At 40.5% G+C, this 27,218-nt stretch overlaps 1 protein-coding gene across 1 annotated transcript in view; it reads left to right on the forward strand.

Moving 5' to 3' along the window:
- LOC122550660 (transmembrane protein 182-like) overlaps positions 1-18,883 on the forward strand; it is a 64,108-nt gene extending 45,225 nt beyond the window's left edge. Inside the window, exons 4-6 of the mRNA XM_043691742.1 lie at positions 1,956-2,051; positions 11,549-11,686; positions 17,822-18,883. Coding sequence (XP_043547677.1) covers positions 1,956-2,051; positions 11,549-11,686; positions 17,822-18,063 — 476 coding nt within the window. The 3' untranslated portion in view covers positions 18,064-18,883. The remainder of the gene's footprint in view (positions 1-1,955; positions 2,052-11,548; positions 11,687-17,821) is intronic.
- Positions 18,884-27,218: the final 8,335 nt, after the last annotated feature.

The raw sequence follows: 27,218 nt of genomic DNA on the forward strand, positions 1-27,218 counted from the left end.
AACAGAAAAATAGATAGGCAGGTTATGAGAGGAATACAAGTAGTTTACAGAAACATTGATAGGTTAAGTAAGTGTGAAACACATTGGTAATTGGTGTATTAGTGGTAAACAGTGAAGTTGTTCACTTTGGAAGGGAGAACAAAGGAAGGGTATTTTTTAAATAGAGAAATAGTGCAGAAAACACAAGGGACTTCTGTAGTTCCCTCATGAAACACCAAGTTAGCACAAAGTGCAGCAGGTAATCAGAAAAACTAATTCAATGTTGGCCCTTGTTTTAATGGGGATGGAGTATAAGAGTAGGGAAGTCTTAGTAGAACTGCACAAGGTGCTGGTGAATCCATGTCTGGAAGTTCTGTGAGCAGTTTTGGTTCCTTTATTAAGGAAAGATATTGTTTCATTGGAGGCAATTCAGAGAAAGTTCACTAGGATCATCAACATTTTGGAGGGATTGTCTTTTGAGCAAAGTTAAACAAGTTGGCACGCCACTGACTGGCATTAAGAAGAATGAGAGGTGATCCCATTGAAACACATAGAGTTCTTAAGGCGCTTGGCTGGGTAAATGCAGGGAGGATGTTTTCCCTCATGGAGAAGTCTAGGATCAGAGTGCTTAGTCTCAGAATAAAGGGAAAGCATTATAAGACTGAGATGAGAAGAATTTCTTCTCCGAGGTTGAGAATTTTTAATCTCCTTGCTCAGAGTACTTTGGTATACAGTATTTAAGGCTGAGACAGATTCTTTATCATTAGGGGAATCGAGAGTTATAGAGTCATAGTCATACAATTGTACAGCATGGAAACAGACCCTGCGGTCCCACTCGTGCATGCCCACCAGTTAGCCGAAACTAATCTTGTCCCATTTTCCAACATTTGGCCTATATCCCTCCCTCTAAACCCTTCCTATTCATGTACCCATTCAGATGCCTTTTAAATGTTGTAATTGTACTAGCCTCACCACTTCCTCTGGCAGCTCATTCCGTACATGCAGTACCCTGAGTAATAAAGTTGCCCCTTAGGTCCCTTTTAAAGCTTTCCCCTCTCACCTTAAACCTATTCCTTCTAGTTTTGGACCACACCCTGGGGAAAAGACTTGGCCATTCACCCTATCTATGCTCCTCATGATTTTATAAACCACTATAAGGTGACCCCTCAGCCTCTGACCCTCTAGGGAAAGTAACCCTAGTCTATTCAGCCTCTCCCTGAAGCTCAAACCCTCTAACCTGACAACATTCTTATAAATCTTTTCTGGACCTTCCAAGTTTTACAACATTCTTCCTGTAGCAGGGAGACCAGAATTGAATGCAGTATTCCAAAAATGGCCTAACTGATGTCCTGTGTAGCAAAATGACCTCCCAACTCCTATACTCAATGCACTGACTAATAAAGGCAAGAATGCCAAATGCCTTCTTGACTGTCTTATCTACCTATGACTCCACTTCCAAGACACCGTGATCCGGCACTCCAAGATCTCTTTATTCAGAAACATTCCCCAGGGCCCTACCATTAAATGTATAAGTTCTGCCCTGATTTACCTTTCCAAAATGCAGCACCTCATATTTATCTAAATAAAACTCATACTGCCACTGCCTTGGCCCAGTGACCCATCTGATCAAGGTACCGTTGTACTCCCTGGTAACCTTCTTGGCTGTCCACTACACCATCAATTTTGGTTGTGGAGAAAGGGTAGGAAAATGGACGTGAGGAATGTTGGGATTTGCTATGATCCTGTTGAATGGTGGAGCAGCCTCGAGATGCTGAATGGCCTACACTTGTTCTTATTTCTTAGTCTTATAAATTCCCGGAACATCTGATTTGGTCCCTCTTGTGATCATGTCTAAGAAAACCTGACCCACATGTCAAATTCCAATTCATTTATTTTTAAAGTTGAAATTCTGCTCATGTTGATAATGTGTTGTTCAGTTATATTTGGTATTAATGTGTCATTCCTTCTCGGTGCAGTTAACCAACCACCTTCAAAGTGCTGTGTCCATGCTTATTCTTCCCCGTTTCCAAGCAGCAATGGGGAAACCTCCATCGAATTTGAATCTGCATTAGGTAAGCACTTGAGGTACCATTGAAACAATTATAAAATTAAAAATATTTTATTAAAATTAGCTGCTATAAGAATGTGTTAATTTCAATTTTTGCAGTTGGAACTACATTTAAGGAATTTACACTGTAGATTTCTGTTTTCGAATTTTTTTAATAAAATAAGCTTCATTTAATTGTATTATTGGTAGAGACTGGTCAACTACCAAATGAATTATCTCTGAGTTATTACATGAAAAGATATGAATCAATGTATCATATTTTTACTGACAAATGAGAAAGAACAAGCACAAACTGAAAATTACACCTTAGATAGACTCATAGTGATGTACAGCACAGAAACAGACCCTTTGGTCCATCTCGTCCATGCTGACCAGATATCCTAAGTCAATCTAGTCCCATTTGCCAACACTTGGCCCATATCTCTCCAAACCCTTCCTATTTATATACCAATCCAAATACCTTTTTAATTGTTGTATTTGTACCAGCCTCCACCACTTCCTCTGGCAGACCATTCCATACACACACACCACCCTGTGTGAAAAAGTTGCCCCTTCAGACTCTTTTAAATCTTACCCCTCTCACCCTAAACCTATGCCCTCTAGTTCTGGATGCCCCCACCCCAGGGAAAAGACCCTATCCATGCCCCTCATGTTTTTATAAACCTCTGTGAAGGTCATCCTTCAGTCTCTGAAACTCCATGGAAAACAGCCCCAGCCTATTCTGCTTCTCCCTAAAGTTCAAACCCTCCAACCCTCGCAACATCCTTGTAAGTCTTTTCTGAACCTTTTCAAGTTTCACAACATCCTTCCCAAAGTAGGGAGACCAGAATTGCGGACAAAATTCCAACAATGGACTAACCAAAGTCCTGTACAGCTGCAATCTGACCTCCCAACTCCTTTACTCAAGGCTCTGACCAATAAATGAAAGCATACCAAACACCTTCTTCACTATCCTATCTACCTGCGACTCCAGTTTTAAGGAACTATGAACCTGCACTCCAACATCTCTTTGTTCACTAGCACTCCCCAGGGCCTTTCCAAAATTCAGCACCTTGCATTTATCTAAATTATACTCCACCACCACTTTCGCCCATCTAATCAAGATCTCATTGTACTCTGAGGAAACTTTCTTCACTGTCTCCTATACCTACAGTTTTGGTACCATCTGCAAACTTACTAACTATCCTCCTATGTTCACATCCAAATCATTTATATAAAATGACAAAAAGCAGTGGCCCAGCACCAATCCTTGTGGCATGCCACTGGTTGCAGGCTTCCAGTCTGAAAAGCAACCCTCCACCACCACCCTCTGACTTCTACTTTCGAACCAGTTCTGTATCCAAAAGGTTAGTTCTCCCTGTAATCCATGTTATCTAATCTTGATAACCAGTCTATCATGAGGAACCTTGTTGAACGCCTTACTAAAGCCCATATAGATCGTGTCCACCTGCCCTCAACAATCCTCTTAGTTACTTCTTCAAAAAACTCTTGTCAAGTTTGTGAGACATGATTTCCTACGCACAAAGCCATGCTGACTGTCCTTAATCAGTACTTGCTCGCCTTTCCAAATACATGTAAATCCTGTCCATTAGAATTCCCTCCAACAACTTGTCCACCACTGATGTCAGGCTTGCCCGTCTTTCGTTCCCTGGCTTTTCGTTATCACCTTTCCTAAATAGTGGCACCCCGTTAGCCAAACTCCTGGCAAATCACCTGTGACAATCGATGATCCAAATATCTCAGCAAGGGGCCCAGCAATCACTTCCCACAGAGTTTTTGGTTACACCTGATCAGTCCTGGAGATTTATCCTCCTTTATCAGTTTTAAGACATCCAGCACCACCACCTCTATAATATGGATGTTTTTCAAGATGTCACCATCTATTTTCCCACATTCTGTATCTTCCATGTCCTTTTCCACAGTAAACACTGATGCAAAATACTCATTTAGTGTCTTCCCCATCTCCTGAAGTTGTACACATAGACTGCCTTGATGATCTTCGAGAGCCCCTATTCTCTCTCTAGTTACCCTTTTATCCTTTATGTAGTTATGTGGATTCTCCTTAACCCTGTATGCCAAATCTATCTCATGTCCCCTTTTTGTCTGCCTGATTTCCCTCTTAAATATACTCCTACTGCCTTTATATTCGAAGGATTCAATTGATCTATCCTGTCTATACCTGACGTATGCTTCCTTCTTTTTCTTGACCAAAACCTCAATTTCTCTAGTCATCCAGCATTGCTTACACCTACCAGCCTTGCCTTTCACCGTAAAAGGAACATACTGTCTCTGGACTCTCAGTTCATTTTTGATGGGTTCCCATTTTGTAATACTTTAAACGGAAAATTCATATGGAACATTCCCTGTTCACGTCAACTGAGAATTCCCTTTATTATATTAGATCCTCAAATGTTCATTTAAATTATCTGGAGCCAAGCAAATGTGTGTTTCAGATCCAGGGATTCATTATGATTCTCCTTTTTGTCCCAGTCTAGCAGACAATACACTTTCTGTGAGCATTCCACTGTTGATCTCTTCTACTAGTATTTCTCGAAACCTGACTGGCTGTAATTCTTTGTGAATTTAAATTTTTCTTCCCAAGCAATTCCTGTGCTGTCAGTCTAAGCCAGAAATTCCTCTGGATCAAGTCAATGATCCTGCTGCTTGACTTTGCTTTTGGAAGCTATCATGCCTTCACACAGAGCACTCCCAGCATGACTCCATTCCTGGGCTGCTGCCAAATTCAGGCTGACTAAACAGCCAAAATACATCAAAACAAAATAACCTTCCCAACCTTTACAGGCCAGTCTCATGGCAATCTGACGTATTTAGCCTTTTCCAGGTAAAAGTGCAATGTCTTTATTTTTAAACCTGCCTGTTTGTATGGATATGTTAAAATCTTCAATTTTTCCCCAGTTGCTTTCAACCCCCTTTTGATCCAATAAATTATGAGAATTTTTCAAACCCTCCAGTTTATTTCTTAACTTCAGTCTCTCTTGAGATGCCTACAAACAAGCTGTCTCCTCAAGAAATAATTAACAAGATTCCCATTGCTTAAATTTAAACATATCACATCTTGGATTCACTAGCATAAAGACTATATTCGTCATTTCTAGTGCACAGTGACAGCTATATGTACCACATGCAATATAACCTGTCAAAGCTCCTTTGACATCAGCTTCCAAACCACTGACTTCAGTCACCCAGAAGCACAAGATGAGCAAATGGAAATTCCACCAGTGGGTGTGTCACAATCCACACTGGGAACTCTATCATCATTCCTTCCAAGTTACTGGGTCAAAGTCCTGGAACTCTCTTCCTAACAGCACAGTTTATGTTCCTAGACCATGTGGACTCCTGTGGTACAAGAAGGTAATTTAACATCATCTTCCCAAAGGCAATTAGAGATGAGCAATAAATGCTGGTCTCGGCAACAAGAATTTTTTTTCAACTCCTTGAAAAGTAAGAAAAAAAATTGAAAAAAATAACATTGGCCTCACTTTGATCTTTATTTATCTGGGTCTGGTCTGCCAGCACCTCAGGTCAGGCATTCTTTGATTTATACTGCATTTGCAAATTATAATTTTCGAACTAAAAGTAATCTTCTGGATCCAAACGTGAATTAAAATTGCTGTACAGCTATGTCTCTTAGCAGTCTAATCAAATATAAGTCAAATCAAAAGCTTTTTTGCATTACTTATCTTTACAATGATGTCTTGCTCTATAATTTACAAATGACAACTGACTTGACAAATTCATACCTAATTCCTTCCTGTATAGCTATGGGAGTGAAACTGAGCTCTTTATAACTTGTTTTGTGGGTGCAGTGAATCTAGTAAACCTACCCAGCATGACATTTGTGACGTCTGCGCACTCATTTTTAATTTGTCTGTAGAATGAGTGTGGCTGACTAGGCCAATATATTATTGCCCTTGAACAGAATGGCTTACTAGGCCTTTTCAAATGCCAGATTGGATTAACTGTGGAGCTGGAAAAACCCCAGCAGGTCAAGCAGCAGCAGAAGAGAAGGGGAATCGGCGGTTCAAGTCAGAACCCCACAATTCAAATGCCATTTAAGCATCAGCCATATTTCTGTGGGTCTGGAGTAACATGTAAACCATGGATGTGAGATTTACTTCCCTCAAGAACATGAATGGACCAGATGGGGTTTTAAGCAGTCAACAGTAGTTACATGATCATCATTAGACTAGCTTTTAATTCCAGAATTTAAAAATATTCAACTTCAACACTGTTGGATTTGAATCCATGGGGGACTCCAGACTGTACTTCAGTGACAGTACCATCATTACTGCCCAAACATCAGCCTTGGAAAGGCTGTTTAGCATAAACACACTTAGCAATTGCTAGCTCTGCTATTCTGAAGCCCCATGCTACATCCTATCCCTCTCTAAGGTTCCAAGTCATGAAGGCCCTAGCCCACATTCTGCCCTATATTAAGGGAAGATCAGTGGCTGGATTACTTCTCCTGGTTATTGCTGGAAATAGGTGTTTATTATAATTGATTCATTGAATGAGAACCTCACTGGCATTTATTATCCATCACTAATTGCCCAGGAGGCAGTTATAGATCTATTGAGTTATGCTGCACAGAAACAGACCCTTTGGTCACCTCATCCATGCCGACCAAGTTTTCCAAACTAAACTAGTCCCACTTGCCTGTGTTTGGACTGTATCCCACTAATCCTTTCCTATTCATGTACCTATCATCTATATAAATAAAAATGCATATGATAGAGAGAGAAGGTCAACCACATTGCTATGGGTCTGGAGTCACATGTAAGCCAGACCAGGTAAGGACAGTACATTCCCTTCCCTAAAGGATAGATGGGGTTTTCCTGACAATCAACAATGGGTTTCATGGCTATCATTAGATTCTTATTGAAATCAAATTCCAATATTTGCTTGGGTGGGATTTGAACCCAGGTCCCCAGAACATTTTCTGGGTTTCTGGATTAATAGTCTAATGATCATACCACTAGGCCACTGCCTACCCTTGAACTTGTTCTAATGCATTTACATCCTGCCTTAAATAAGGAGACCAGACTGCACACAATATTTAAGAATGTGGTCTCCCCAATGTCCTGCATGACTGAAGTATTTCATCCTTACAATGCAATTTAAAAGAATGTAGTTTGGTAACCAGAGAATCCCTACAGCCCAACAAGTCCACACTGACACTCTGAACAGTAACCCATTCCCATGCCCTATATTTACCCCTGACTGATGCACCTAACCTACATATCCCTGAATGCCAAGGACAGTTTAGCATGGCCAATTCAGCTAAGCTGCACATCTTTTTGGATTGTGGGAGAAAACATGAGCACCAAGGAGGAAATCCACGTAGACACGTGGGCGGCATGGTGGCACAGTGGTTAGCACTGCTGCCTCACAGCGCCAGAGACCCAGGTTCAATTCCCGCCTCAGGCGACTGACTGTGTGGAGTTTGCACGTTCTCCCCGTGTCTGCGTGGGTTTCCTCCGGGTGCTCCGGTTTCCTCCCACAGTCCAAAGATGTGCAGGTCAGGTGAATTGGCCATGCTAAATTGCCTGTAGTGTTAGGTAAGGGGTAAATGTAGGGGTATGGGTGGGTTGCGCTTCGGTGGGTCGGTGTGGACTTGTTGAGCCGAAGGGCCTGTTTCCACACTGTGAGTAATCTAATCTAATCTTGACAAGGAGAATGTGCAAACCCCACACAGACAGACAGTTGCCCAAGGCTGGATTCAAACCCAGGTCCTTGGTGCTGTGAGGCAGCAGTGCTAAGCACTGAGTCGCCATGCTCCCTTTCACAGCCTGACGATATCAATTGTGTTTCAGAAACAGTCTGTCCTATTTTGCTGTATTTGCTTTGATGGACTTTACTTCTCCTGTGTACATCAGTGTAGTGGCAACATAACAAGATCTTATCTGTTAAGTTTCTTCTACTGTTTGCTATTTTTAAAGGTTGAGTCTCCAAATGACTGCTCAGATGTTTGAGAACAGATTGATTTCTTCAGTGAAAGTGGGCACTGCAAGTGTTGGGAGATCAGAGTCAAAACATGTGCTGGAAAAGCACAGCAGGTCAGGTAGCATCCGAGGAGCAGGAGAGTTGACGGTTTGGGTGTGAGTCCTTCATCAAGTATGTCCATCCTATTCCTAATGAAGGGCTTTTGCCCAAAACATCGACTCTCCTGCTCCTCAGACGCTGCCTGACCTGCTGTGCTTTTCCAGCACCACACGTTTTGACTCTGATTTGTTTAAGACTTTGGTTCAAACTTACATAGACAGGTAAATCATCTTGGAATCACTCCCACTTTTGTTTAGGTTCTCTTGTATCCCCTCAGGGTGATTCCTCTTTATCTTCATTAGGTGAACAACAGATTCTAGAACATTCTCATGAGTAGCAGGCTCATTATCCTACAAGCCACATCATAGACGCAAAATATTATGACAACACTGAGTTAGTGTCACATACTTCCTCTCTATTAAAACTTTCAAAAACCCTCTTGAATAGAGCAAGATTTGCCAGCATCGAATACCATATCACACCAGATTGCCCATTTTTCTCAATGGTGGATAAAACATTACTAAAGACCCAGTGACTTCACCAACAACATATCATCTTCAACAAGGAACAATTATTAGTTGAAAAACCTAAAACAGGCACTCCAGCCTATTTCTTGCATTTCTCTTTGTCATAACTGAAGAAACTTGGAAGCAACTGAAACTCTAAGCAAACAAACCCTCCTTCTATCATTTTTGATTTGACACAGTTGCAGACAATAGATTGAACAGATGACAGTGAACAACAACCAAACTTTACTCTTGTTTGAAGAGAGTTAGCCTCAATGTGACTCTTATCCATCTTTACACAAATCTGTCAGTAGGAGTAGGAATTGTGGACATACTCTAATATTGGACTCTGTAATCCAAGCTTCATTAATTGGGGCATAGAGTATGAAAGCAGGAATGTAATGCAGCTTAGACCTCTGCTGGAGTATTGTGTGCAAGGATCAGGGTGTCTTCATGCATGAGTTGCAGAAAACTGGTATGTGGCTACAACAAGTAATAAGGAAGGTAAATGGCATTTTGACATTTGTTGCTAAAGGAAAAGTTATTACAATTCAAGACATCAGTGAGACTCCACCTGGAGTATTGTGTATAATTTTAGTCCCCTTGCTTGAGGAATGATATAATTTCATTGGAGGCAGCTCAGAGCAGGTTTGTAGATTAATTCCAGAGATGAGGAAATTACCTTATGAGAAAGGATTGTTCAATTTAGGCCTATACTCTTTGGAGTTTATAAGAACGAGGTGTATAATTGAGGTGTATAAGGTACTAAGTGGGATTGACAATGTATATGTAGAGAGAATGTTTCCACACATGGGACAATCTAGAATAAGAGGTTATTTCTGTCAGTGGGCCATGAATTTGTGAAATTCACTACCCCAGAGTATGGTGGATGCTGGGTCACTGACTAAATTTAAGGGGGAGACAGACAGATTTTTAATGAGTAATGGGTTGGAGGTTATCGGGCACTGGCAAGAAAGTGGAGTTGAGACCGAGATGAGATCAACCATGATTATATAATATGACAGAGCAGCTGACGTACCTACTCCTGTTTCTAGCTTTGTTCAAGTCACCACACTTTCGGAAGGATAGAAATGCATTGGAGAGAGTGCAGAAAAAGTTTACGTGAGTAGTTCCAGGGATGAGACACTTCAGTTATAGGGATAGATTGGAGAAGTTTGGGCTACTTTCCTGAGAGAGAAGGCAGCTGAGGGGAGTTTTGATAGAGGTTTTTGAAATCATAAGCAGTCTGCCAGAGAGAACCTGCACCCTCTCAAAAAATGATGATGAATGAGAGGGCAGAGCTTTAAAGTCCTACTTGAGGCATTCAAGAGGGTATTAGATGATGTGCAGGGTTACAGGGAAATGACAAGACTTTGACACTAAGTTAATATGTCAAGAGGGATGATCCAGACATGATGGCACTAATTGCATCCGCTGCACCCCAACTTGATAAGTGGGGTTAATTAGTGATAATTGAACAGCTTCCAACTTCTTAGACAGATGAGGGGGACCTGTGCTCAATAAAAGCAAGTTTCCAATAAATCTTAGTGTCCCACAATAGCACAAAAGCTAAAGTAACCAATGATCAGGTGCAAACACACTGACTGGGACTTTCCAAAGCATATACTGGAATTGCACACGGGGACCCTGCAGGTTCCCTGACATGACAAACACTGAGGGAATTGTCCACAAGATTGTGATCCCAGTGGTACCGAATCTCCCAAAACTATCCATTCAAATTGGAGAATTTGGCCAGTTCTGCTGCAGTCAAGTAAATAACTGGTCTAACTATAAAACTGACCCTGAAATGACCACCTCCTATTATATCTTCCCCCAGTCCCCTGGTACAGCATCTTCTACCTCCAGGACCCAATATCATTACCTATCTGTTTGATCTGACCACTTCCATCCTGGCACTGGACCAGATCTGTCACCCTCTCACCTTGCCACCATGCCCATTAAGCTGCACCATCCCAGGGCCTGACATCCCTCCTTTGCCACGAGGGCTGAACCCCCTCCCCCGCCACTGGATCTGATGCCCTCCTGAGACCCGAGACACCCGATTTCATCTATCATTAGACTTGCCCATCCCGACTAACACTCCATCACTTAGTTGGCCCCTTTACCACCTTGTATTCTGCCCATCTGGAAACCTATTTTGGCACTGTACCTACCTGACATCCTGGTGCCTTACCCCTAGCCATGTGGCACCCGTGCTACACACCTGGCATCCTAACTCTCACTTTATATGCTTACCATTTCACAACAGCTGCCAAGGTTACAGTGGTGCCAGACCTCTTAAGTCACAGAAGAGGGCGACTGACTATTGTTAATAAAAGGGAGCAGGGTTTGCCATCTCCTGACAATACTGCACTACTGAGGACCGGTCAGAATTACATCCAGTTCTACACTTTTAATCGGAATCTTCTTTCAGAAATGCCTATTCACACTTCATATAGAAAAAACAAGCAGAGGGGCAATCCTTTGAAAACCCACCCCAATATCAAGGATGCTGCCTGCATTGAGTTTTACATGAGCCTTGCAGCTTGGAGACAGAATTCAGCCATTTACGCTATTTAATAGCCCCATCTGATCTAAACCCTTCCGTTTTTGTGGTTAATATTCTCCGCATAAAATATGTTTATGGTATAACACTTTTTCTATGCTTTCAAAGGTATTATTGTTCAGAGGGGATAGTTCTGGAAGCAAAGGAATGTTAAATCAAACTGCTGCACATACTGTAAGAAAAAGACTTGCAGAATTGGTGAATTAATCTATTTTTCTATTCATTCGATGTTCAGGTAATTTGTAGAGGCCATCTTCAACAGCGTTATTGTTAGATCAATCCCTTCAGTTTATTCAGAATGAAGAGCTATGTTTATATACGAAATAAAATTGTTACATGTGATCAATTTGTACTCTCTGTTTCTAGTTTATCGTCAATGCTGGAGTGCATTCATGTTCTTGGCAGTGATAGTTATTACAATTGGATCTATTGTCATCATTTTTAAAACATTTTGGAACAATCATGAGAAGAATAAAATTGTGGGAGGCATAATGTTTCTGTGTGGTAAGTGAAGATTTTTTAATTAGTGTTTTATTTGAACTCTCCCTATTGCACTTTATTTCTTCCCATTGCTTATCATTGATGGCATTTTTTTTTCTTGGGCTGAATGGGGTTTATAGATCCAGGAATACCATCTAAAGGTCATTATTAACAACATCTGACTTTTTATAACTTTGCATGTAATTTGTGAAATTGTATTAAGTGGTAGTGGTGGTGGGGTAGGGGGTAGGGTGGGTTAGTGGAAGATGTAGTGGAAATTTAGGGGTGTGATTGAGAGAGGCACTGTTACTGGTATAAACATTTAGAAACCCAAGGTAACATTCTGTTGCTACAAATTCAAGTCCCACCATGCCATTTAAATACAAAATCTTAAATCTGGAAATCTAGGAACAAAATCTGCTGTCCTTGCTTGGATGGTCCACATGTGACTCCGGAGTCTCAGTAATGTGGATGTGCAATCATCAGTGAACAATATTCAGCACGCTTTGCAATGACTTAGATACTGAAACCAGGGACTCGGGTTCGATTCCAACCTCAGGTGACTGTGTGACGTTTGCACATTATCCCCGTGTCTGCGTGGGTTTCCTCTGGGTGCTCCGGTTTCCTCCCATAATCCAAAGATATGCAGGTTAGGTGAATTGACCATGCTAAATTGCCCATAGTGTTCAGGGATGTGTAGGTTAGATGCATTAGTCAGGGGTAAATGTAGAGTAATAGGGTAGGGAAATGGGTCTGGATGGGTTACTCTTCAAAGGGTTGGTGTGGACTTGTTGGGCTAAATGGCCTGTTTCCACACTATAAGGATTCTGTAGGGATTCTGTGAAGCAGTCCACTGAAGCCAAAATGTAACAAAACCTGAACAACATCCAGGTTTGGGTTGACCAGCTTGATGTAGTGTTCACATCACACAAGTGCCAGACAATGGCCTTTTCCAATAAGAGACAATCTAACCATTATCCTTAACATTCATCACCATCATGGAATCCTGTGCTGTCAGCAACCATGGAAACTAAACTGAACTGGACAAATAAATGTTGTGGCTACAAGAACAGTTCAGGGGCTAGGAATCCTGCAGCAAGTGACTCACCTCCTGACTCCCCAGGCCTGTCCACAATCTGCAAGGCACAAGTCAGGAGTGTGATGGAATTCTCTCCAGTTGCTTGTATGATTGTAGCTTCAGCAACACTCAAGAAGCTTGACACCATCCAGGACAAAGCTGCCCGCTTGATTAGCACCACAGTCACATTCACTTCCTTTAGCATAGGCCCTTAGTAGTAAGTGTGTACTATCCACAAAATGCACTGCAGAAATTCATCAAGGCTCTTTAGACAAGTATCTTCCAAATCCATAACTACAACCATCTAGAAGGACAAAGGCATCAGGTACATGGGCACATCATCATCTCCAAGTTAGGGGAGTAACTGGCTTGGAGGCTGTCTTGGAGATATATCAGCATTCCTTCAGTGTCACCCACCCCAGAGTGTTGTGGGTCTACCTACAGCATATGGACTGCTGTAGTTCACCACCACCTTCTCGAGGGCATCTAGGGATGGGCAATAAAAATGCTCACCCAGCCAGTGATGTCCACATTCTGTGAGTGAGTAAAAAAAAATCTCTCAGCTGCCCTCTGGAATGTGTATACAGTTAGTACAGAAGAACAGATTAAAAAAAAACAGATGGATGACACTGCATTAACCTGTGTACCTGAAATAACTCTGCAGTATACTTTGTGGTCTTGTACCAAGACTGGGAAGCTGTCCACAAACTAATTAAGCAACTGCTTGACAGCCTCAACATTTTATACCTCACTGATAATATCCCAGACCCCATCCTTCACTTGGGATTGTCCTGTCCTTCCGTTAGGAAACAATGAAGTTTTATCCTTGGACAGGGAAATCATCAATTAGTTTCACTCTGTACTCTTTCATGTTGAACAACCTTTGGAACAAACACAACATGCACACTGAATGGGTGGGTGGGGTGGCCTTCAATGTCCATGACCAAGCGTGCCTCAAGAACCCCACTACTAATTATGTTGGCCAAGTCCTGAATAGCATGTCTGCTGAACTGGGCCTGAGAGAACTGACAACTGGGGGAAACATGGTCGGTGTTGTTTTCCACCAATCTACCTGTCACTTGTTCATGACTGTACTGGTAGGAGTGATCACTACAAAGCTCTATCTGGAATTCTGTGTTGTGTTGCAATGTGCTAAATGAAACAGATTCATAACAGACCTTTCAACTAAAAACTGGGCATCCATTGGTAAAACTATTTGGTAATCTCATGGCATGGCATATAATCCACTTTACTAATATCATCAAGTGAGGGATTAACTCTGGTTTAGTGAAGAGAGCAAGCAAGCAATATCAGGTATCAGCTATATCTCATGCTTTGTACATCATAAGATACAGTATATCAGTATATTTTTAAGAGAAATGTTCATGATATCAGCACTATTGTGCCATGAAACCTGAGGCTGGGATCACTTAAAGCATGACATGCCACTTAAAGTATATTTTTCTGTAATCTCATAGTTTAGTCTTAGCTCAGCACATGTGGGCGGCACGGTGGCACGGTGGTTAGCACTGCTGCCTCACAGCGCCAGAGACCCGGGTTCAATTCCCACCTCAGGCGACTGACTGTGTGGAGTTTGCACGTTCTCCCAGTGTCTGCGTGGGTTTCCTCCGGGTGCTCCAGTTTCCTCCCACAGTCCAAAGATGTGCAGGTCAGGTGAATTGGCCATGCTAAATTGCCTGTAGTGTTAGGTAAGGGGTAAATGTAGGGGTATGGGTGGGTTGCGCTTCGGCGGGTCAGTGTGGACTTGTTGGGCCGAAGGGCCTGTTTCCACACTGTAATGTAATCTAATTTAATCTAAACCACATGATGTACCTTTCAATGTAATGTTTGTATATAACAGCAAGTTATCAACCCATAGAGTCATGGAGATGTATAACACAGAAACAGACCCTTTGGACCAATTCGTCCATGCCGAATAGATAACCTAAATTAATCTAGTCCCATTTGCCAACACTTGGCCCATATTCCTCTAAATGCTTCCGATTCATGTACCCAACCAGTTACTTTTAAATGTTATAATTGTACCAGCCTCCACCACTTCCTTTGGCAGCTTATTCCACACATGCACCATCCTATGCATGAAAAAGTGCCCCTTAGATCCCTTTTAAATCTTTCCCCTCTCATCCTAAACCCATGCCGTCTAGTTTTGGACTCCCCTATCCCAGAGAAAAGATCTTGTCCATTTATCCAATCCATGCCCCTCATGATTTTATAAACCTCTATAAGGTCACAATTCAGCCTCTGATGCTCCAGGGAAAACAGCCCCAGCCCATTCAGCTTCTTCTTATAGCTCAAACCCTCCAACACTGGCATCATCCTTGTAAATCCATTCCGTAACCCTTTCAAGTTTCGCAATATCCTTCCTATGGGGGGGGAGACCAGAATTGCACACAATATTCAAAGTGACCCAATGTCTTGTACAACCGCAACATGACCTCCCAACTCCAAAACACAATGGTCTGACCAGCAATGGGCAGCATACCAAACACCACCTTCACTATCCTAGCTACATGAGACCTCACTTTCAAGGAACTATGAACCTGCATTCTAGTTTTCTTAATGTTATATGGGATAACATAGATATTGTTGCACCAAGTAGAATTATCTGTTGGAGGCAAAACTTATAACACCAGGCACACCTGTCAATGAGGTGCATTTTATGAAGTTACAATGTGAGGTTGTGTTCATTTTAAACAGTAAAAACAGTATACATGCTAAGCAATGCCACAAAAAGCAGATCAGAAAAAAACTTTGCAGTCCAGTCATGAATGGTGGACAGTTAAATTACTAACAGAAGAAAGAAGATCATTAAGGAAGGCCTTTCAATGATAAGACTGCTCAGAGACAAGGTTAAAGCATTTGCAACAATCTGCTGCCAAAAATGTCAAGTGGTGAAAACATCCTGACTTCTTCTAAAGGCCCTACCATCACAGATTTCCTTCTTCAGCCAATTTAACTCACTGCATGTGATATCAAGAAGCAATTGGAGGCTCTGGATATTAAACGCTTTGGGTCCTAACAACGTTCCAGTGGTAGTGAAGACTTGTACACCCCAACAAGCCACAGCCTGAGTCAGCGTGTTCCAGAACAGCTACAATGCTGCCATCAACCCGACATTTTGGAAGAATGCCCCAGGTATATCTAATGTGCAAAGTATAGGGCAAATTCCATTTGATTAATTGCTGCTGTACCAGTCTACTTTTGAACATCAGCCAAGCGAGAAGATGCAGAGACATCTATACTCTGGTATTTTGTTCATTGATGCTTTGGTTCAAACATACGCAAATAATTTGAATCCAATAGGTGAGAGGTCGTTGGGATTCAGGACAAAATCTCTGCTTGTTGGAAATATGTCTCATCCAAAGGAAAATAGTTGCGGTTTTTAGAGGCCAACCATCTCAGTCCCAAGATTTCCTCAGGGTGGTCTTCCAAACCATATTTTTTCAGTTGCTTTATACAGACACATGAATTAGGTGCAGGTGTAGGACTCTTGAAACTGCTCAGCCATTTAATAAGATCATTGTTGATATGATCACTTTACAATCTGCCCTATTCTGGTAACCCTTCACACCCCTTATCAAAAATCTATTTACTGTGAATATTTAAGTATTCAAATTTCGTCATCTTTTGAAGCTGGGAGTTGCAAAGAACTTCTGTGACAAAATAAATTCTCCCAATCTCTTTGTTAAATGGGGCAATTTAAATTTCATATTAAAATTTAAAATTACCTTCCTCAATGACTTTACCCCCATGATAAGGTCAGAAGTGAAGATGTTTGCTGATGATAACCTCATGTTTAGCATCATTCAATTGAAGCAGACTCTGTCTACATGCAGCAAGACATGACAACATTCAGGCTTGGGCTAAGCAGTGATGAGTAACATTTGTGCCATAAGTGCCAGGCTCATTACCACCTTCTCAAGGTTAGTTAAGGATCGTTACTGGCCTTGCCAGCAAAACCAACATCTCATGAATGTATAATTTTTTTATAAATACTGTTGCCACCCTAATCCACAGTGGGTGAATAATGTATTTTGTCCTCTCTCTTGGCTCCAGTTCTCTAAAACCTCCATTGTAACATTCTTATGCTTGTACTGAAACCTCTTCCTTAACCTGTACCCCCTTCCAGTGTTACTACTGAAATTTTCAAATTTGAGATCAATAGATTTTTGAAGGTACACACGTTGAGGGATTCAGAAAAGGTGGGTTACTGGAACTGTGGTATAGACCATTTATGGTTTACTGAAATGGTGAAATAAGCTTGAAAGATAGTTTCTATCCTTGAATGAAGTTAAATTTTCATACTCAGCAACACTCCCACAAAAAAAACTTTTTACACCAACATCAGTTACCCAGTCTTCAGCCACTGAGGCTGTACAGTCTGGACTTCAATAAATACATCTTGCGTTCTCTGTCAGTCCATGTTTAAAATCAGTTTCTTCTACCAAAGTTCTCATAAATTCTCATCTTTTCACCTTTGGTTGGATGTGCATGATTTCCATCAGCCTCTGAAAATCTATGGAATGCAAGTTGCTATTCTGTAGAAACAGTTTAAAAAATAATGTGCTAGTATTCGAAATAAACTCAATGTGGAAAATTTATTTGCTGTACATGGGGGAGCACAGTGGCTCAGTGGTTAGCACTGCTGCCTCAGAGCACCAGGGGACCTGGGTTTGATTTCACCCTCAGGCAACTGTCTGTGTCATTCTCCCCATGTCTACGTGGGTTTCTTCAGGTTGCTCTGGTTTCCTCCCGCAGTCCAAAGTTGTGTGTGTTGGATGCATTGGCCATGGTAAATTGCCCATAGCGTCCAGGCAAAGTGGATTAGCCATGGGAAATGCAGGAATAGAATGGAAAGATGCTTTTTGGAGGATCCGTGTGGACTCAATGGGATTCTGTATACATTATCAATCCATTTTATTAATAAACAATCGCTTTCAGCGAAAATGTCGACTAGATCAGCCAAAATTGATTAATTAAAATTTATTTGAAGGCAAAACACACTTTTAAGATCAGAGTAAATGTTTTGATCTAACTCTAATCCTCACTCTTTTCCTTAGGTGGTCTTTACATTGCGTCTATTGTCATGTATGTCTGCTGGATATCAGCTGTATATCAAATGGTGAACCAAGACGTTACATTTCTAAATGTTGATGAGACGGTAGTGACATATGGTTGGTCTTTCATGGCAGCTCCTGTTGGAATACTGCTGTCTTTGATTTCAGGCTTGTTGTTCTGTAATCTCTCTGGTACTGCGAGCAATAGAAAGGACATAAATGTGAATTCAAAGTTTGATTGGTAAATTCAATTTAAATGTACAGGCAATAACAAAATCTGAAATGTATCATTGTATTTTATCCTGTCAAGATATCAAAATATTCTGCTTGTATTCAATAATAATTCTTGCTATATAGCTTTAGAATTTTATCTTAACATCTTCAGTTTTGAATGCTTAGTATGGTAAAAGTGAGATGAAATGGTTTAAAGAAAAAATAAATGTGAGAGTATTTTCTTTAGTTCCAGAAAAAAAATATAGAAGCTATCTGTTTGGGATTAATTTTGATGCAAATTTTATACAGATGAGGAACTTCAGAAAGGTTTGGTTGATGAATATCCAAGCTGTATGGAATAATATACATTCAACAAAAGCTGACCCTAAAAAATAGCTGAGGATTGACCTTGCTGATATAAAGGAACTGTGAAAAAAATATCTAAGATAAAGTGAGTTGATGAAAGATGCCAATTATCAAGCTGTTTTACAAAAAGCAAAATGCTTGCTTGAAGAAATTCTGTGAAGTAGTATGTCTTGTACTGCGAAGGTTTATATGGAAAATGCTAATCAATATTTTCTTTAATTTTTCTTTGTGAGTAAAAATTTTTGTTTAAAAGAAAATGAAAGTGTTTAACTTTTTTTTTCTGCAGGTTACAGTGTGTGTTAGTTATTTGTTAGTTATGTCTTAGTTATGTGTTGGTTATGTGTTACTTTATTTTAATAACATGGTAAAATGTATCCTTTAATTACCTTGAGCACTTAGGGAGAGATTGCTGGCACATATAAGTATACAACATAAAACAGGCATGTGTAATGTTTCAAATTCCAAATAAAGTTATTGCAAAGAAAAGTACTGGTGTCTAGTCTAATGTTTGACCAGTTTACTTAAAATCAATTTAACAGAATGATACAGAGCTTGATTTTCCCCTTTGCAGTCTCTACTGTAAATTTAATAAAAATAAGAAAAGCTACAAGTTGAACAGTCATTCCATTATCATGATTAAATGTCATTGAAATAATTTGACCATCTCATGTATTGGAACAGTAACAATAATGATGAAGTATAGAACTTATTGCTGCATCAAGCATACTGACCAATTTTTGATTGTTGTAACATTGGGATTAGGGAAAATGAAGGCTGAATTAGATTCGGGAATTTTTAAAAACCTCTGAAGTAAGTAAAAACTGAGTTGTACCACACTGAACTCATCTGCCATCCATTTGCCTTGTTCTTTCTGTGCTTTTAAGCAGCCAATTGCAAATGTTGATGGCATGTTAATTTTAAACATTTAGCTAATGGTTGTTGCTATTGTGATTATGTTACAGTTTGTTTTAATTCATAGAAGGTAAAAATGCCAATCCAGGATTGGATAATTACCAAAGTATGAAAGAAATAAAGCACAAAGCCTAGAATCTGGTCCACTTTCAATATTTTGAGAGGGAGTGTCTTTATTTTCAGGTCCTGATGCTTCTATAAGCTGTAGTCCATCTACCAGCATGGTCTTACAGGTGTTGGTCATTTAAAAGGCCATTCCCTCATTTCCCCCCCCCCCACACACACACAGACCCCACATCTGATCATCAGTTAGGGATGGTGGATAACACGTGGATGACACTGGGTAATCAGAAGGGTAGAGGGGAGACTTGGCTGGCTGTTACAGTGGGCAAAAATGAGCACTTCTCAGGCAGTCAGTCCCAAGAGTGCCACAAGATGGAGTCACTCACCTCAAAAAATCCTTTAAATAATGACCAGAGACATTTCAGGGATCAATGTATGAGAGGAACTACTCCAAAAGCATAAAGGTTAGTTGCTTACAGTGTTGTCACTCATCTTAATACTGAACACTTGGACTCTGCACACTGATCTTTTGAAGTCAGGTTGCCTCTGGTGAATTGCCAGTGGTGGGCCTGTGTATTCTTGGCAAAGTTTCAATGCATTATTGGAAAAGGGGCTAATTGCCTTATTAAATGTTTGAATATCATGACCAAAATCTGAATGCTTTTGTCAAATGAGAACTGGAAACCATACTAATACAAATTAAAGAACATTTATTAACTGTTTACAATATTGACAGAGACCTGGCTCATTAGAATGTTCTTCAAATGGGTCCTAGTTTCATGTGATCTGATATCATATAGCTATTTGCATAATAGCTATTAATCCCTACACTAATCCTCCTCAAAATATTTCAAGAAGGTCGCCTAGACCCTAACTTTTTCTTACTTTAAAGGTAGATGTGAAGTGAGTGTTCCAGCTCTGGTGCAGCTGGTCAAACCATTCGACTTTAGACAGAACAGAATTTATTTCAATACTGCACTTGAGACACGAACAAAAGAAATCAGAACTTAAATAATTTAATTATTTGAAAACTTAACCGACTCAATGCTGCAACTTAATAATGAGCTGTTCCAATTTTTGTAACATCCATCAACACTGTAAGCAACTAACCTTTATGCTTTTGGAGTAGTTGCTCTCATACATTGATCCCTGAAATGTTTCTGGTCATTATTTAAAGGATTTTTTGAGGTGAGTGACTCCATTTTGTGGCACTCTTGGGACTGACTGCCGGAGAAGTGCTCATTTTTGCCCACTAACAGTCAGAAAAAGTACATTTAAACACTCGTTCTTACAGGCTGGAGAGATTTCAGAGAGAAAAGTCAGCCAGGGATCATCTGCTGAAGTCTAGAACCTACTTGCACTGCAACAGCTTCTGACTGACTGCTAACAGCAGCTTCTCTGCTACAACTAAACCAAACTAGAATGAAACCTGAACTGGGAGAACTGGCCACTTCCCTGCCATCATTAAACTAGGCTCTTTACGAGGCAGACATTTTGGCACCTCTGCCTTTATGACCACGCCTAAAAGGAGACCCAAGGACAAAATAACCTTGTTAAAGTGACAACATTGTCAAACTATACTCACCCTGCCGTCATTCAACTCATAAATTATGTACATCATAAACTGATCACATTCTTATGTTTTTATCTTACTCCCCATGAAGACATGTTGGGACCTCTAAGAGGGAAGGACGCTATGGTAATTTGCCTGACTCACTTCATTTCTCTGAGTAGCAATTGAAATGAAGATATGCATCTGGAAGAAGAGGATGTACAGTTTCTACAGGGATTATTGAGATGTCTTTCAGTTCATTTGGGCAGTTCATCCAGGTCGATAAAAGGCTGGTTGCTGGTAAACATCAACTCTTTTGTGCCTGAGGATACCATGGTCAGTGTTGACTAAGTGAGACTGAGGTCAAAGGACTCTCAACTCAGCCAAGTCAGCTCTGGGCCTAGATCTAGGCAGCTTCCCCAGGGCAGCATGCTGGCAGCTCTCATACGTTATGGTGGTGGTTGAAGGAATTGGCCTGGTTTAAATCACAGTGATCCTCCTTCTAAGGCCAAGACATAGGAGCAGAAATACATTATGCCTATTCCACCAATGAGATTGTGGATGATCTGATAATGCTCAACTCCACTTTCCTGTCTTTTCCCTGCAACCCTGAATGAAAGTCTGACCAGCCCTAGTTGTTCTTGAAGGAGAGTGATTTTTCCAAGATTTTGACCCAGTAATACTGAAGCAATAGATTTCCAAGTCAGCATGGTGACTGGCTAGATGGGGATTTTGGAGGTGATGTTGTTCTCATGTATCTGCCACCTTATCATTCTAAATGGTAGTGCTCGTAGATTTAGAAGATGGTGTTTGTAGATCGTGATCAAGATCTTGCTGTTACTGAGCAGCAGTGATGGAAGGAATGAATAACAATTAAACATGTTGCTTTGCCCTGCAATAGTGTTAAGATTCTTGACTTTTAGTGGAACTACATTCATCCAGGCAATTTGAGAGTATTCCATCTGGACTCAAAGGTTACTTCAAGTGTCGTGGTCTCCAAAAGAATAGAGATCCCTCTCCTGTCATCAATTAAACATGTCAGAAGTCCAAAATTGCACTTTGGATTCCTTGACCTCATATAAAAAGTATTTGAGATTCTCAAGTGTCCCCTAGTTAGAAGCTGATGTGAGCGGCAGTGTATGTTTAAGTTTTCAAGTTGGGGCTGAAAGCTGCCCACAATGGCATTCTTATTCAAAATGCCCCTTCCTGTGGCAGAAGTGGCACTGCGTATCAATTGCTAGACAGCTTGGCAGTAATATGGTGTTTTCCTGGCACAACAGAAACATTGATTAAGGCCAACAATTGCACTGTCTACTCTCCATCCCTGTCTCTTAGCCCTTTCCAACTTAGTCCTTAGCTGGTGCCTGATACAGAAAATTAGCAAAAGAATGAAAATTTCTTGCAGAGCCTTATTATCTGTGCTAAAATTTTCTAAGCCTACAAAAATTAAAGGTTTTAATCTCCTAATTTTTAAAAAGATTTTTTAAAAATCAAGCCATTGTGTTTTTAAATTATTGTTGTTGCAACTGCTGTTTGTATACAGGAGGACATTGACCTGATTCTTTTCTACCTTCTGTGTTGAGTCTGAGAGTGGTTGGTATCAATTGAATCCACAAAACTATTTTTCCAATGCATAGTTTGGCTGAGATTTTGTGAGGTTCAGGGTGGAGATGGAGGTAAGACATTCTCCATAGCTCTGTGCACTTTCTCAATGAGCTGTACTAATGATCAGTCACTCTAATCATCTTGCGAGTGTTTTCTCAAGTGTCTCTGTCATGTGATGAACATTAGCAGCAAATTTCAAAATTGTACGTAATTTACATTTAATGGAAATTTCTAAGGAAAAATGTTAATGAAATATTGAAGAATATGGGTTACAAACCTCTTTTTTGCCTAACAATTGTTTCAGAATATGATTCACCAAGACATAAAAATCAGTTAAGTGTCATTTTCGGGGAATTTCATGGAGGATTTGTCTTCATTTGCTCTAACAAGTTTTTGCATGTAATTCTCCGCTGCTCACCACATTCAATATGCAGCATGCCTCTGTGTCACCATTCTGTGGCCAAAAACTGAACTGGATGGGCTATATAGATATTGTGGCAACAAGATCATGTCAGAGACGAGGAATCCTGCAGGGAGTAACTTATCTCCTGACTCCCCAAGTTTCATCCACCACATAAAGCACACATAAGGAGTGTGATGGAATACAGCTCACTTACCTGGATGAATGCAGTTCCCAACAAAGCTCACAGAATTTGATACCATCCAGGTTAAAACACTTCCCCTTACTCCTGATTCACCCTTTCTGATCCTGAGTTTCATTCCTCAGATGCGCAAAAGCAACTGTCGCATACCACCTTGAAATGAAGATGAATTAATGCCATAAGATTCTCAAGTGCCATTGAAGGCAGGATATTTTACAAAATGTTTTAATAAATGAGTATTCATAGCATGCAAATGTATTTTGTGTAGAAAAGAACAACTTGATGTGAGGGGTTGGAGTGTGACATAGTGTGAAGGACCACGAATATGCCACTGACATATTCTGTAAATTTGAACCCATCATTAGGAATCAAAATTTAGCTCCTGTCTAATTAAGTCAACCCACTCTTACATTTTCCATTCTGACAGACGTGATCAAATTTTCAATCATTGTGATGAGATTTTAAGTGCATTCAAGTAGAGGAAAGGAATTGAGGGCTGCTCATGAAAGTACTCGAAGAGAAAGGTAAATGTGGTCAGAGAAATCAATAAATTCTATAACTAAGTAGGTGTTATCTTTAGTTGAAGCAAAGTCATCTTTTTGAGTCTTTAAGGAAGAGATATGTTTAAGCCTTTATTTCTTTCAAATCCTGGTGACAGCTAAGTGACTGATCAGAAAATTTATTTGAGTTGAACAAAATCAAATGTTGGTAGATGAAAGCTATTGACAAGTTTGAAGAGGTTTTAACGAGGTTAACTTTTAATCTTGGTAATTTAAATTGTCAATGTGAATCAACAAACATGGTAAACACTGCCATCTATAGCTTGGGTCTGCCAGGTCAGAATACAGATTCATTCACAACCTAACCACTGAAGCATTATTCAGGTAGATGCTGACAATTCTGACATAGTTGCCCTAACACCAAAAAGTGATGACAGGTTGTCCGCAAGGACACAAATGTTGGTGTAATATAAAATCACAATCCATCAATTAAACAGTTTCCAGTTGCCAACAGACATAGCCACTTATGTCTTCCACAATGAAATGGTGACTGACCCAGAAGAAGCCCACTCGTAATTTGCTCATCCATTCACTCACTGCTACACACCAGCAATACCTTCACAACAAACTTAATTTGTGTTGCATTAAGCCTGTCAAACATAATTGTTGTGTAGCAAGTTATAAAGAAAGACTAATTTGGACCAATCAAGATTTAACAATTTAACATGCTGTCAATTAACCTGTATGTCATAAGTCTTTTATAATTTAAACAAAAAATCCTGACAAGAAATCGCAATGGCAGACAATGTATGGCAATGTTTTCCTCTGTGGGGAAAATTTAACATATGATTTACAGGTGAGCAAGACTAATAGAAAAATTATAATGTAATGTCTTTCGACTTTATCACAATTCAGTGTTGCTTCCATTATAAAACTTACTCATGAAGCCTACCAGGAAGTAAATACTTTTGGTTGTTTGATTATTGTTGAAAAGCAATTTTATCTGTTTTGCTCACATGAGATAAATATTAAGATTGAGTTCATTGTTGCTGCCTTATCAGCAAAGGCAAGAGTGCTTTTGTTTAATTTTAACTTGATTTGATGAAAAGCTATAGTACTGCTTGGGGTATTCTCAAGTCATCAGATCAACATTAAGATTTTTATCAATACTTTGATTCAGAGCCACAATTAGAAATTTCTCAAAATTCAAGCAGTTAAATGTTAGTTTTCATCTTCAGGAAAATAGCTTCCACTAATTTAGCTGAATTAAAACTCAACTCTTACCATGTCCAGTGTGTTACATAATGAGTGGCAAATTTCAAGTTTCAATACTTTATATCTTGTCTCTATATTTGCATTTAATGGAAATTTCCAGGGCTAAGTGCAATTGAATTGTTGAAGAAAATGAATTTACCTCTGTCTTGCTTGGCTATTGTGTTAGAATCATGATTCATCAAAACATAATCAGTTAAGTGTTAATGTCTGGGAATTCATGGAGGAATTCTCTTCATTTGCGAGCCATGTCATGCAATTCTCTGCTGCTCACTGCATCAAATATGCAGCATGTCGCTGTGGCACACTCTCTGGCTATCCTGTGCTTCCCAGTTATGAAAATACTTGCCAATACCAGGAGCTGCCAGAATTCATGCCACTGACACTAAATGTGTGCCCAAATGTGCACCAGGTCAAATGTTGCCAGCCACCAATAGTCTTTCACAGAATACAGAGAAGGAAACAATGAAGGAATGTTGCTCAGGGCACATTTAAGGCAAAGGTGATTTACTTTGGAAAGAGAATCTCGACTGTCATAGCAGTCGCAGCTGCAAGAATGACGCTATTGAGACTACTTTTCCTACCCACAAGTTACATGGCACTCTTGTCTCCCACCCACCTGCCATCCCTGATCACACCATTGGGAACTCTTTGCCTTCCTCTTGGCACATTTACCTCCCCTTCCCCCAACTCACAAAGTCACTGGGGCAGCACAGTGGCTTAGTGGTTAGCACTGCTGCCTCACTGGGCCAGGAATTTGGGTTCGATTTCCACCTCTGGCGACTGTCTGCGTGGCGATTGCACATTCCTCCTGTGTCTGTGTGGGTTTCCTCCCACAGTCCAAAGATGTACAGATTAGGTGAATTGGTCATGCTAAATTGCCCATAGTGTTCTGGGATGTGTAGGTTAGATGCATTAGTTAAGGGAAGGGTGGGGGAATGGGTCTGGGTGGGTTACTCTTTGGTGGTTGGTGTAGACTTGTTGGGCAAAATGGCCTGTTTCCACATTATAGGGATTCTATGACAACCAGACTTTGTGAATTAATTTATTTAGAAAAGGATTTAAATGCCTATTGTAACAATTCTATTTATAGCCATGAGAGGGCATCCACGCCATGTATTTGAAAAGAATAAGGTCAGATAAATAGGAGCAAATTACTGCAGATGCTGGAATCTGTACTGAAAACGACAAATGCTGAGGATCACAGTGGGTCAGACAGTTTCCATGGAGAGAGAGAAAGCTAATGTTTCGAGTCTTGGGGGAGCACAGTGGCTCAGTGGTTAGTACTGCTGCCTCACAGCGCCAGGGTCCCGGTTTCGATCCACCCTCGGGCAAACTGTCCGTGTGGAGTTTGCACATTCTCTTCGTGTCTGCGTGGGTGTCCCCCGGGTGCTCTGATTTCCTCCCACAGTCCAAAGATATGCAGCTTAGGTGAATTAGCTATGCTAAATTTGCTCATATTGTTCAGGGATGTGGAGGTTAGGTGCATTAGTCAGGAGTCAATGTTTGGGTGGGTTGCTCTTTGGAGGGTTGGTGTGGACTTGTTGGACTGAAAGGCCTGTTTCCACACTGTAGGGGTTCTATGATTCAATGATCTATGAATCCCGATGCGTCTTCATCACGAAACGTTAGCTTGCTCTGTCTCCATGAATGCTGTCTGATGTGCGGTGCTGTGATCTGCAGCAAGGTTATGTGTTATGTGATCATCCTGGAATTTTAATTCTGCCAAAAAAAAAGTGCCCTGGGGAAACAATGGTAGTGGCTAGAATGCATTCTGCAACTGCCTGTTATTATGGACTTAGGACAACATCACATTTGGTCAGCACATTCTAATAGCATAGTGTTATACTGCTCATCTTTTTGTAATTGGAAAATCAAGCTTCATGATTAGCTTTTAGTGGCAAATAATGGGTCTTATGGTGCAATATTAATCTCCCTACATCTGGTCTGGTAGGCCTAGGTTCAAGTCCCACCAGAGGTGTGCCATAACATGCCTGAACAGGTTGATTAAAAATGTCTTCAGTTGTCCCCTTAAATTTTAAAGTGGAAGAGCATTCCAGTTACAGATATCAAGAACAATTGCAGCTAGGAGAAAATGCTGAATTTTCTGATGCAACTTAGAATCCCTTAATCACAGAGAAGACCGAAGAAGCAGAAAATAAACCTGTTTCCATGGCACGGGATGGGAAGGGTGGATTACACACATTCAGTGTAACACCATCACCAGTGGAAAGAAATTACTGAAGAGATCAGTTATGAAGCTTAGCTCCTGAAATGCGGGTCCATGCACTACAGCACACTCCATTCCAATGTCT

This window comes from Chiloscyllium plagiosum, chromosome 6 (assembly GCF_004010195.1).
Source record: "Chiloscyllium plagiosum isolate BGI_BamShark_2017 chromosome 6, ASM401019v2, whole genome shotgun sequence".
In the NCBI taxonomy this organism is placed as follows: domain Eukaryota; kingdom Metazoa; phylum Chordata; class Chondrichthyes; order Orectolobiformes; family Hemiscylliidae; genus Chiloscyllium; species Chiloscyllium plagiosum.